Source organism: Amblyraja radiata, chromosome 16 (genome assembly GCF_010909765.2).
Source record: "Amblyraja radiata isolate CabotCenter1 chromosome 16, sAmbRad1.1.pri, whole genome shotgun sequence".
In the NCBI taxonomy this organism is placed as follows: domain Eukaryota; kingdom Metazoa; phylum Chordata; class Chondrichthyes; order Rajiformes; family Rajidae; genus Amblyraja; species Amblyraja radiata.
Window position 1 is genome coordinate 34,430,278 of NC_045971.1, and position 12,717 is coordinate 34,442,994.

Consider the following 12,717-nt stretch of genomic DNA (forward strand, 5'->3'; position numbering starts at 1 on the left):
CCCATTTCTCAGTTCCACCCAAATAGCCTCCCTACATGAGCCCTCTAATCTATCCTGCCAAAGCACTGCTGTAATATCTTCCCTGACAAGCAATGCAACACCTCCACCTCTTGCCCCTCCAATTCTATCACACCTGAAGCAACGAAATCCTGGAATATTTCGTTTCCAATCACAGCCCTCCTGCAACCATGTTTCACTGATCGCCACAACATCATACTTCCAGGTGTCAATCCAGGCTCTAAGTTCATCCACCTTTCTTACAATGCTCCTAGCATTAAAATATACACATTTAAGAAACCCACCGCCTCTTATTCTCTGTTTATTGTCTTTATCTTCTTTCTTCCCTACATTTTGGGTCAGAGTGCTACCCTTCTCTGCCTCCTGCCTCACACACTGACTGCTAGCTTTCCCTATTTGAGTACCTCCCCCCAACCGTTCTAGTTTAAAGTCTCCCCAGTAGCCTTTGCAAATCTCCCCACCAGGATATTGGTCCCCCTCGAGTTCAAGTGCAACCCGTCCTTTCTGTACAGGTCGCACCTTCCCCAAAAGAGGTCCCAATGATCCAGAAACTTGAATCCATACCCACTGCACCAGTCCCTCATCCACGCATTTATCCTCCACCTCGCTCCATTCCTACTCTCACTGTCGCGTGACACAGGCAGTAAACCTGAGATTGTTACCTTTGCAGTCCTTCTTCTTAACTCTCTTCCTAACTCCCTAAGTTCTCCTTTCAGGACCTCTTCTCTTTTTCTACATATGTCGTTGGTACCTATATGTACCACAACCTCAGGCTCCTCTCCCTCCCATTTCAGGATATCTTGGACACGTTCAGACACATCCCTGACCCTGGCACCAGGGAGGCAAACTACCATCCGGGTCTCCTGACTGCGTCCACAGAATCGCCTATCCGACCCCCTGACTATAGAGTCCCCTATTACTATTGTCCTCCTCTTCTTTTCCTTACCCTTCTGAGCAATAGGACCGGTCTTTTTGCCGGAGGCCCGGCCGCTGTCGCTACCCCCAGGTAGGCTGTCTCCCCCAACCGTACTCAAACATGAGTACTTATTTTCAAGGTGTACAGCCACCGGGGTACTCACCAGTCCCTGCCACTGCCCATTGCCCTTCCTAACTGTGACCCAGTTGTCTGCCTCCCGTGGTCTTGGAGTGACCACCTCCCTATAACTCCTCTCTATGACCTCCTCGCTCTCCCTGACCAGACAGAGGTCATCGAGTTGCTGCTCCAGGTTCCTAACACGGTCCATTAGGAGCCCCATCTCGACGCACCTGGTGCAGATGTGGATGTCTGGAGGGCACTCAGACTCCATGACCTCCCACATCTGACATCCAGAACAGTAAACTGCCCTGGCCCTCATTCTTCACCCCCTTATCCTGGATACAATACAAAGCCTTACCCGGATAAATCTTAGAGTGAGCTTTTTCCATTAAACAATTTAGTTTCGAATTATGGACAGTTTCCATTCAGATTGACTACCGAATGTTTTACTTATTTAGGTATTAAGATTACCAAGAAACACAAGGATTTTTTAAAGCTAATTTTATGCCTTTAATTGACCATATCAAACAACAGTTTACTAAATGGTCACCAATGTCCTTCTCTTTAATCAGCCAAATCAATGCTATTAAAATGTTTATCTTACCTAAATTTTTGTATTTATTTCAGACGATACCAATTTTTATTGCTAAATCTTATATATGGCAGAATAAAAATTCCAGACTAAGTAAAAAATACTTACAGAAATCAAAAAAAGACGGTGGTTTGGCATTGCCGAACCTTAGATTCTACTATTGGGCAGTTAATGTTCGTTATTTAACGTTTTGGACAAAAGATTTAGAAGATACCCAATGCCCAGGATGGATAAATCTTGAACGTGATTCTATGCAAGGGCTATCATTGGCTTCTATTCTAGGGGCCTCGTTACCTTTTACAATTACGAGATTGAATAAATATACGACTAATCCAATAATAAGACATACATTCCGAATATGGAATTTCGTAAGTTTTTTGGATTGAATGATTTTATCTTATCGAGTCCTATCATATCTAATTTTCTCTTCCAATCTTCTAGTACTGATCAAGCCTTTCTGTTATGGTAGAGGAAGGGATTAGTAGCTTTTCGTGATTTGTTATTGGATGGTTGTTTTATGTCTTTTGAACAACTCTCCAATAAATATAATTTACCTAACTCACACTTTTTTAGATATTTACAAATTAGACATTTTTTTAAGGCCACTCTACCCTTTTTTCCATTATCACATCAAACCGAAATCTTGGAAAACATTTTACATTTGATCCTTATCAGAAAGGCTTAATAACGACTATTTATGAGTTGATTTTGAAATTACAAATAGATACATTTGATAAAATTAAGAATGACTGGGAAAGCAAACTGAAAATTTCTCTATCTGTAGAGAAATGGGAGAGGATTCTTCAATTAGTTAATATTTCCTCAATAACTCTGAAGTGGCCTCACTGACCCATATGTTTTGGTCCCGCCCACTTTTGGAAAAAGATTGGAAATAAATCTTTGATACTATTTCTGTAGTTTTAGGTATTGATTTACAACCTCATCCTATTACTGCAATTTTTGGGCTACCAATGTTAGATTCTATTCATTTGTCCCATTCCGCCCATCGGCTGATTGCTTTTACTACATTAATTACCAGAAGATTTATTTTATTTAAATGGAAAGACTCTAACCCTCCGACCACACTCCATTGGTACTCTGAAACGATATCATGTTTAAATTTAGAAAAAATCAGGAGTGACATTGTTGTACCCTTGGTTAATTTTGATAGGACTTGGGGAAGATATATTCAACATTTTCACGCAAGATAAATTGTCCTCTCTCCAACCCTTATAAAAATAATTTTACCTTTATACGGTGGAACGGACTTGACGACAAACAGGGGCTTAAATTGTTGAAATTCTTTGCAGCTCAGATTCTGTTTTGCTTTTTTTTCTCTAGTTTAGGGGGGGGTTTGTTTATTCCTTTTTTCTCCCTTTTTTTTTTTTTTAACATTTTAATCCTTTAAAAAAAAAAATATATAAGTTTTCTTTCAAACATTTAACTATATTTACATAGAGACCGGGAGGTCTATATTCAATGTGTATGTTGACACCGGACTCATATTTAGGTTATACCTTTTATTTATGTAATGCTGATCCCTATGTATCAATATCATTGTTATGTTTATCATTATTCTTTTTTGTTGTTGTTTTGTTTTTGTTTTTGAAAAAAAAGCTAACTAAAAGATTTTGAAAGAAAGAATGAAAGAAAGAGAAGGAATTTCTTTAGTCAGAAGGTGGTGAATCTGTTAATTCTGGCCAAATTGGAGAGGCCAGGCCACTAAAATTGAGTAAAGGCTTTGGGGCTGCTAGGCCATTTGGTCAGTTTAAATGTGCCTCCTGCAGAAATGGGACACGCTGCAGAATGGTGCCAGCTTGTCTAGAGCCTAGATAAGAGCTGCAGGAAGAGAATGGAACATCTGCAGATTCTGACAATTAGGTGCAAATTGCATGGAACGGATTGGATGAATGCAAACCAGACATACACATTGTAAATAATGTTGCAAAGCTTTACTTTGTTAGATGTTGATTGGATTAAGTGTTGAGCCTTGTCTGGGTTTCCTGACTATCAAGGCACATGTTGCATAATTCATCTCTGTTAAGTTGCATCTAGAAACTTCGTCAGATACATTGTATTAGTCACTGTATTATTGGGTTGGGGCAATGTCTATCATGTACTGTGTTAATCGATATCTGTTATTGGACTGAATAGAGACCACCCCCATGTGGTTCGGCCCTTCAAGGTTCGGGGACATATAAAAGGCCGCTCCCACAAGGTCCTATGTCGATCTTCTGGCAGAGAGCTTAGGACAGCGTGACCTTCTCGAGTGTCTCTGCTTGAACGAGGCTAAGAGGGCTTGGCCAGGCATATACGAGGATCGAACCCGCGGTGGTTAGGTATAGTAGTGGGAACTGTTATTGTGTTTTTTCCAAAATAAAGTTAAGTTGCCTCAATGATTTTTGACTGAAACTAGACTGGGGGGGGGGGGGGGGGGGGGGAAGCTTAGAACGAGCAATCTACATTGGGGTCTCATACGGGATCTCAACGGACCCCCAAACACAAGTTTGTGATCAAGGGTGTTGAGCTGTTTCGATCGCGAGTGCAGAAATCGGGCCCACTGTGCAGTTTTCTCATTGATTTTCGCGACATCGCTAGTCGGAGCGGATTGATCATTCGCGGGCTTGGGAAAGGATTCCAATGAGATCGTAGAACAAAGTCTAGCAAGCAAGGGGGGTGTATAGCACTCTTTTGGGTTGGAGGCCCATAAATAAGATGAGGAGCGGCCCAAGACGTGGTCGTAGTTGGCAGGCTGCAGCTGCCTAATGAGAGCCTGACGCGCTTCAAGGGCGAGGGGTGGCCGATTGTTCCAGGTTTAGTATCCAATTGGTGGGGTATTGAAACACAAGCCTGGTTTAAGTATTGATCTGTCGTTGCTTGGAGCGCTAATTGGAAAGGTGCGTTCCGAAAATCAGCATCGACTACCAGCATGAAGAGGCTAGGCGCTGACACCCGGTACCAAGCAGAGAGGTGTGTCTGTGTGAAGATATCTGAATCCCTCCCTGAAGTGACGGACGAGGAATCTCGTAAAGGCACTTGGCTCGGTGGCTAGAGTATAGATTGGCTGGGAATACTCTAGTCCATTTGAGATTTCATTGGGCAATTTGAATTCGAGAGCCTGCATATGTGGAGAGATACGTGCCAAAACTAGTTGATCCGAGAACGAGTCTAGATTTGCAGAATCAAATTTCCAAATACTGAATTTCACATTGAAGTTCTGTCCGTATGGTAGAATTCGAATTCTGTGTAGATAATACTTCGGATATTTTGCATGTTTGAGATCGATTCCGATTAGCGGCTGATCAACAATGAATAGTAACCCTCTGATCGATTGTTGATTAGTAACTAATAGCGAAGAGTAATTGAGAGACGGGAACCTGGTTTACTTGGTGAAAAGTACCCGGATGCGAGAGGTACCCCTAATTCTGTAGATCTTAGAGGAGGGATAGAGGTCCCCCTATAGAAGTCCAGTATTAGCAGGGGAAAGTAACATTTAGGAGGAATGTAGTCCATTTGTGAAGTAGTTCCCCTCAGCAAAGAGTACCCTTGGAAGGGGGAAATCGTCGGTATCAGAGGGAGAGGTTCACTGATTGATAACAGCGTGACGCGGCATTGAGATCGAGTATTAGTAAATTGTGCACTAGCGTGTTAAATTATTATTGTAAATTGTAGAAACCAGCATCGTCTTTTGTAGTATCTTTATTGGATCCGAATTGTATAAATACTTTGTGTATGTAAAAAGATGTAGAGTGTATTAAGATTTAGAAAGTTAAGATTTAGAGTGTGTTAAATTCGCGGACCGCTACTTGTATTGCGTGTGTGAGTGCTTAAGGATTTTTGGGTGTTAGATAATTGAAGTAAAAGAGCGTTTGAATTAAATATTTGTATTTGTTTTAAATCGGGATTGCAGTATTGTTAGAATCCGATTCGTGGTGGTTCGAACAGGGTTCGTATTCTTTCGATTGCTGTGTCGGGGGAGGAGTCGTTCCGTTGACCGAGTATGCCACGAGGAGGATTTATTAGAGTGTGTGATTTATAATAAATGAATGATTGTGGTTTATGTAGGAGTGTGGTTGTTGCTGATGACAATAACCAGTGTGATTTCCTGTTTGTGTACTGTTTTACTTGCGTGTTTAGAACTCATTTTCAAGTGTTTTGATTAAGGATTAAACGAGTTGCGAGAATGTGTTTGATTCTTCCCTGGAGTACTCTGATCCTTGAAAGACTGGGGATTGTGGAAGTTGTAAGGTTGAAAGGGTGTGGACTTGTGGGAAATAGGAGAAGAATTTGAATAGGAGAGTAGGATTGGTGGAGCAAAGGAATAAAGAGTTGCAAGACTGCAAACGCTTTGGGGCCATTAGCCACTGTTCAGGAGCGAGTTTGATAAATTTAGGGATTAAAAAGAAGGAGTGTAGGATTTAGGAATTCTGTTTCGGTTGTTCAGAGGCATGGGAAATAGTATAGCTCGAGATTTGACAGAAGAGGAAAGGAGCCCATTGCAAATAATGTACATTGAGTTCCCTCACAAGGCAGATAAATTAAGACATTTTTCAGGAGCATTAAATAAGAAATTAGGAAACAAGCTATGGCCACCATTAGAACAGTAAAAGGGATAAAATACATAAAACAGATTATTTAGCAGCATAGTAATAACGAGAGTGCCAAAGAACTAATAGGGTTATGGAGAAAATATTATGAGGAACGGAAGGCGAATAAAGAGGTTAAGAGGATGGCTAGTTGGGAAAAAGCGATCGCTAAACTTGGAATAGAACTGAAAGAAGTTGAAGTAGATCGACCTCTAAGCAGTAGGAAGGACAGGAGTGGAGATGAAGGAAAACACACAGAACAGGGAAAAGGCAGATCTCCTGGAAGGAAACTAGTCTCTGTAAATTTAAAGTTTAGGGATCCGATGGTTAGTGTTGACTTCAAGGGGGAAGGAAGTGGGAGTTCACAGTTCCCACCATGTTCCTCTTGCATTTCCTTGAATAACTAGAAGAGAAACTGAACGTATAGCCAAGAAAGAAGTGCCTAAATCTTACTCTGAACAATGGATCCCCAAAGTACCAGCAAATTATGGATTGGGAGACATTAGGGTTCCAGACTACTCAGATTATTATTACAATTGCACTCCAAATTTAGAATCCATTCCAATGGAACTAAGGGAATAAAGCCAACCATATTGCCTAATCAATGCAACACATGGGGGAATGGGACACTGGAGTCGAGCATGTCCAACAAGGGAGCGAATGAGAGATAGGGGTCAAAGAAGGGATTTCCTGGATTATGATGAAATTAGAGACCCTAGACAATATATAAATATCTGAGATCCCAGGAGTTATGGGAGGTCCTTCAATTCAAGAGACCACTGGGACCCGAGAGAACAGAGAGAGAGAAGGCCCGAATGTCAGGAACCAAGAAGTCACACACTGTTCACTCAAACCAACTCTTTTCTCAGTCCTGATTTACCAACCCATCCAGGAATTGTCGATGTGGAGACATGACCCCTACTCTAGAACCCCCTCAAGTAATTTACCAGAATAAACAAATCGGATGTACTATCATAATAAAAACTGAAGATCACATAAAAGAAAATTGCAAATGATCTTATGACTGCCCAAGAAAACCCCTTTGAGCACAGATCATTGTAAATCAAGGAGCTTGTCACATCTGTACACAATTAGGTCATTGGAGCAAGGAGTGCCCAGCGAGAAGACAGAATATAGCAGAATGGAAGAGAAATCAAGGGGCAATAAAGAAAGTAAGAAAAGAAACCCAGTAGCTGGTGTCAGAAGGAATGGGAATTAAGGAGTACTGAAATGGCACTAGGGAGAGAAGAAACAAACTTATTGTGCAGGAGGTACGGGAGTGGGGAAAGGAGCTATTGTGCTAACTTGTTACTAAGTTTGTGCCTGCAGGACAGTATAATCAACAACATACTATCTGGGGAGTGAGGTAAAGAATATGCAGACCCTTGAGAACGGGCGGAAGACAGCTCAGGTAAAGTAGCTCCCAAGAAACAGGAATCACCAACATGGAGGAAATGATACTGTCCTGTCCCTTAAGGACAAAGACAAAGGACATTTATTGTCACATACACCATTTGGTGTAGTGAAATTTGAGTTTTAAGACAAATCAGGGAAGGCCAACAGATAGAGGGCAGCTCCTCAGTATCTCAACTCTGCCCCCTGTAAAAATCTTCCCACCCTGCCCCCTGTACTGGACTACACGTCTTCCCACCCTGCCCCCTGTAAAGACTCCATCCCATACTCCCAATTCCTCCGCCTACGCCGCATCTGTTCCCAGGATGAGACATTTCATACCAGGGCATCGGAAATGTCCTCGTTCTTCAGGGAACGGGGATTCCCCTCCGCCACCATAGATGAGGCTCACACCAGGGTCTCATCCATACCCCGTAACACTGCTCTCTCTCCCCATCCCCGCACACGCAACAAGGGCAGAGTCCCTCTGGTCCTCACCTTTCACCCCACCAGCCGGCAAATACAACACATAATCCTCCGCCATTTCCGCCACCTCCAACGTGACCCCACCACTCGCCACATCTTCCCATCTCCCCCCATGTCTGCCTTCCACAAAGACCGCTCCCTCCGCAACTCCCTCGTCAATTCTTCCCTTCCCTCATGCACCACCCCCTCCCCGGGCACTTTCCGTTGCAACCGCAAGAAATGCAACACCTATCCCTTCACCTCCCCCCTCGACTCCATTCAAGGTCCCAAGCAGTCGTTCCAGGTGCGACAAAGGTTCACCTGTATCTCCTCCAACCTCATCTACTGCATCCGCTGCTCTAGATGTCAGCTAATTTACATCGGTGAGACCAAGCGTAGGTTGGGTGACCGTTTCGCCGAACACCTCCGCTCAGTCCGCCTTAACCTACCTGACCTCCCGGTGGCTCAGCACTTCAACTCCCCCTCCCATTCCCAATCCGACCTCTCTGTCCTGGGTCTCCTCCATTGCCAGAGTGAGCAACAGCGGAAATTGGAGGAACAGCACCTCATATTCCGTCTGGGGTCCTTGCGCCCTTATGGCATCAACATTGAATTCCCCCAATTTGGCTAGCCTGTGCTGTCCCCTCCCCTTCCTTCACCCTCTAGCTGTCTCCTCCCACCCTCCCATCCGCCCGCCCTCGGGCTCCTCCTCCTCCCTTTTTCCTTCTTTCTTTCCCCACCCCCCATCAGTCTGAAGAAGGGTTTCGGCCCGAAACGTCGCCTATTTCCTTCGCTCCATAGATGCTGCTGCACCCGCTGAGTTCCTCCAGCAATTTTGTGTACCTTCCATTGAAACTAACATCAAGGAAGAAGAAGAAGATACCTACCCTAGTGCCCAAATTTAATATGATCTGGCTTTTGACACCAGTGAAGGAAAAGAGAAAGTAACACCATCCAATCTTTCCTAAAAACATACAACCTATGATGACTATTGAGGCGAGCTCTACTTTGAAGAACTGAATTTGAATTAAAAAATATACATTCCTCTGTGGTTTGGGGCAAAACACCTACTTTGCGTCTAAATTATAATTATTAGAAATAAATAGATAAAAAATTGAATTTGGTCTCTAAATTGTATGGTAATGAATTGGAGGAGCTTTAAAGTTTGAGATTTGGAACCGACTTGTGAGATTTGGCTGCGGAATATTTAAAGATTGATTATTAATTGGGTATTGTTATTGTCTCATCCCCAGACAGGCAGCCAAAGAGGGGAAGGATTATTCAGAGAACATCAGGAAAGGATGGAACTTAGGTAGATATGGTAACATGGAAATTATTCAGGGAACATGAGCGTTGGAATTGGAAATAGTAAAAAGAGGAACTGTGAACAAAAATACTTCCCTTTAAGAGACCAGACTAGGAAATTACTCAGTGGTAAAAGGAAATTAGTTATGAAGAAGAACCCCAATGGACTGAGAGCCGAGCCAACATACTAAGGAAGAAGTACTGGAAGAGAAATCTATTGAATTAGAAGGAGGAATAACGAAATGGGTGCTGAGTTATCAGAGTCCATGCATTTGACTGGTGGATCTAAATTGTTTAACCCTTGATAGTAAAGCGGCTTCTATTATCAAGGTGGAAATCAATTGTCCCTAGATTCTGCATTCTTAATTGGCTTTATGATAAAAATGACAGCATATGGAAATTGATTGATTCAATTTGAACAGTTGGAAATTCCACAGGAATTGGAATGGAATTGTGTTATCGATCACAAACCTGTGGAATGAGAAGGATGAGATGGACACTGAAATTTAAAATAGTAAATTGAAGGCTGTGACTAAATTTGGTTAAATTGAAATATTTTTCATGGTTTGCTTTAAATACGAGTCATGCCTGTAGGGAAATCTGGACTGAACCCAGCTGAAATTTATATGAGAAACCATCATCAGATACACATATTATAACATCATCGTATGAATACGGAGAGGGCTGATTAGTGTTGATCCGAGGATAGTAAAGAGTATATTATAGAGCAGAATAGTGATAGTGAAATAGAAAAGGGTTTGTGACAGAACAGAATTACAGAATTAAAATTGAGTAAAGGCTTCGGGGCTGCTAGGCCATTTGGTCAATTTAAATGTGCCTTCTGCAGAAATGGGACAAGCTGCAGAATGGTGCCAGCTTATCTAGAGCCTAGTTAAGAGCTGCAGGAAGAGAATGGAACATCTGCAGATTCTAACAATTAGGTGCAAATTGCATGGAACGGATTGGATGAATGCAAACCAGACATACACTTTGTAAATAATGTCACAAAGCTTTACTTTGCTAGATTTTGATTGGATTAAGTGTTGAGCCTTGTCTGGGCACATGTTCAAGGTACATGTTGCATAATTCATCTCTGTTAAGTTGCATCTGGAAACCTCGTCAGATACATTGTATTAGTCACTGTATTATTGGGTTGGGGAAATGTCTATCATGTACTGCGTTAATCGACATCTGTTATTGGACTGTATACAGACCACCCACATGTGGTTCGGCCCCTCAAGGTTCAGGGACATATAAAAGGCCACTCCCAAGAGATCCTGTGTCGATCTTCTGGGAGAGTGCTTAGGACTTCATGACCTTCTGGAGTGTTTGCGCTTGAACGGGGCTAAGAGGGCTTGGCCAGGGTGATACGAGGATCGAACCCGCAGTGGTTAGGTATAGTAGTGGGAACTGTTATTGTGTTTTTTCCAGAATAAAGTTTAGTTGCGCAAGTGCTTGACTCAGTGATTTTTTTACTGAAACTAGACTGGGGGGGAAGCTTAGAACGAGCTATTTACAAATCCTTGGAATTCATTGCCACTGAAGGCTGTGGAGTTCTAGTCTTTGGGTCTTTTTAAGGTAGAGATTGATAGATTTTTGATCAGTATGTGTGTCATGGGTTATGTGGAGAAGGCAGGAGAATGGGATTGAGAGGAAAAGATAGATCAGCCATGATTGAATGGCAGAGTAGATTTGATGGGCCGAATAGCCTAATTCTGCTCCTATAACTTATGAACATGAACCTTTAGCTGAACATGTTTTTCCTGGGAATTTTTATAAATTCCTACTTCCATCTTGTTTTAGATTTAAGATGACCTCAGATGGAACAATGAGTGATTCAGTTTCACCTTCATGAAACCAAACCAGGTTTTTCTGTTGTTCAAGCAAGAGTAAAGAATGTCCCTGCTGAGAATGAAATGGAGCAAGCTTTCGGATGGTGGGCAGGCTCTTGTGACCTGAACTCTAGAGGGCTGGCAGACGGCTGGGTCAAGGTAGAGGTCGGCTAAGTTGACGGAGAGTCTGTGTTGAGAAAACAACTGGACCAACACCAATTACATGTGATTGACCTGCACTAAAGAAGGGTCTTGACTTGAAACATCACCTATTCCTTATCTCCAGAGATGCTGCCTGACCGCTGACTTACTCCAGCATTTTGTGTCTATCTTCAGTGTAAATCAGCATCTGCAGTTGCTTTCTACACCAACACTAATCACATGTGATTGACCTGCGCTGCCAAGGCCAGGACGTGACGGGTGACTGGGCCTCCACTGTGCAGGAGAAACATTCACTGGACAATTACTTTGAATCAGGCATTGTTTGGCCACCAAGCTTTGAAAATGTTTCATTCGTGTAATCATTTGGTTGACTGGAAGTGAGATGCAAGGAGGAATAAACCTTCAGTAAAGTCAAGGAACAGAGAGCATTCTCACGACACCAACAGTTGTCTAGTTTTCGCGTCCCTACCTTGTAGCCCCTGATGAACCTCTGAAAGAACGGGAAGAAAATATTGGGAGGCATCGCTTTCATGTCTTCACCAAAATAGTCAACGACAGACTGGTATGCCTCCTGTGGGAGAAAGAAAGCAATGAGCAACACAAGGGATCGTGATTAACCCCACACTGGTGCAGAGGAAGGACTTAATTAACGTTTTGTACCAGGGTTCGGATCTAAATAAAAATGATTTGTGAATACCAGTTTTCCACTGGGATTTGCAACACTGGCCAAACCTGTGACCTTTGGGTGGCACAATGGCACAGCGGTAGAGTTGCTGCCTTACAGCGCCAGAGACACGGGTTCGATCCTGACCATGGGTGCTGTTTGTACAGAGTTTGTACGTTCTCTCCGTGACCTGCGTGGGTTTTCTCCTAGATCTTTGGCATCCTCCCACACTCCAAAGACATACAGGTTTGTGGGTTAAATGGCTTTGGTAAAATTGTAAATTGTCCCTAGTGTGTGTAGGATGGAGTTAATGTGCGGGAATTGTTTATCGGTGTGGCTTGGTGGGCAGAAGGGCCTTTTCCACGCTGTATCTCTAAACTAAATTGAACTATCCTTTGCCCCTAGGAAGGAGCAGTGCTGAATTTATTCAGGAGACTTGCGACATCCAAGTAACACCGACCTGACCTGAGCCCGTACATAGAAACATAGAAAATAGGTGCAGGAGTAGGCCATTCGGCCCTTCGAGCCTGCACCGCCATTCGATATGATCATGGCTGATCATCCAACTCAGTATCCCATCCCTGCCTTCTCTCCATACCCCCTGATCCCTTTAGCCACAAGGGCCACATCTAACTCCCTCTTTAATATAGCCAATGAACTGGCCT

The 12,717-nt window shown here is 42.9% G+C and overlaps 1 protein-coding gene across 3 annotated transcripts in view; it reads right to left on the reverse strand.

Moving 5' to 3' along the window:
* fmnl1 (formin like 1) overlaps nt 1-12,717 on the reverse strand; it is a 295,202-nt gene that overhangs the window by 32,659 nt on the left and 249,826 nt on the right. For all 3 annotated transcript variants that reach the window (XM_033035438.1, XM_033035441.1, XM_033035439.1), the window contains one exon: nt 11,858-11,959. In XM_033035438.1, coding sequence (XP_032891329.1) covers nt 11,858-11,959 — 102 coding nt within the window. The remainder of the gene's footprint in view (nt 1-11,857; nt 11,960-12,717) is intronic.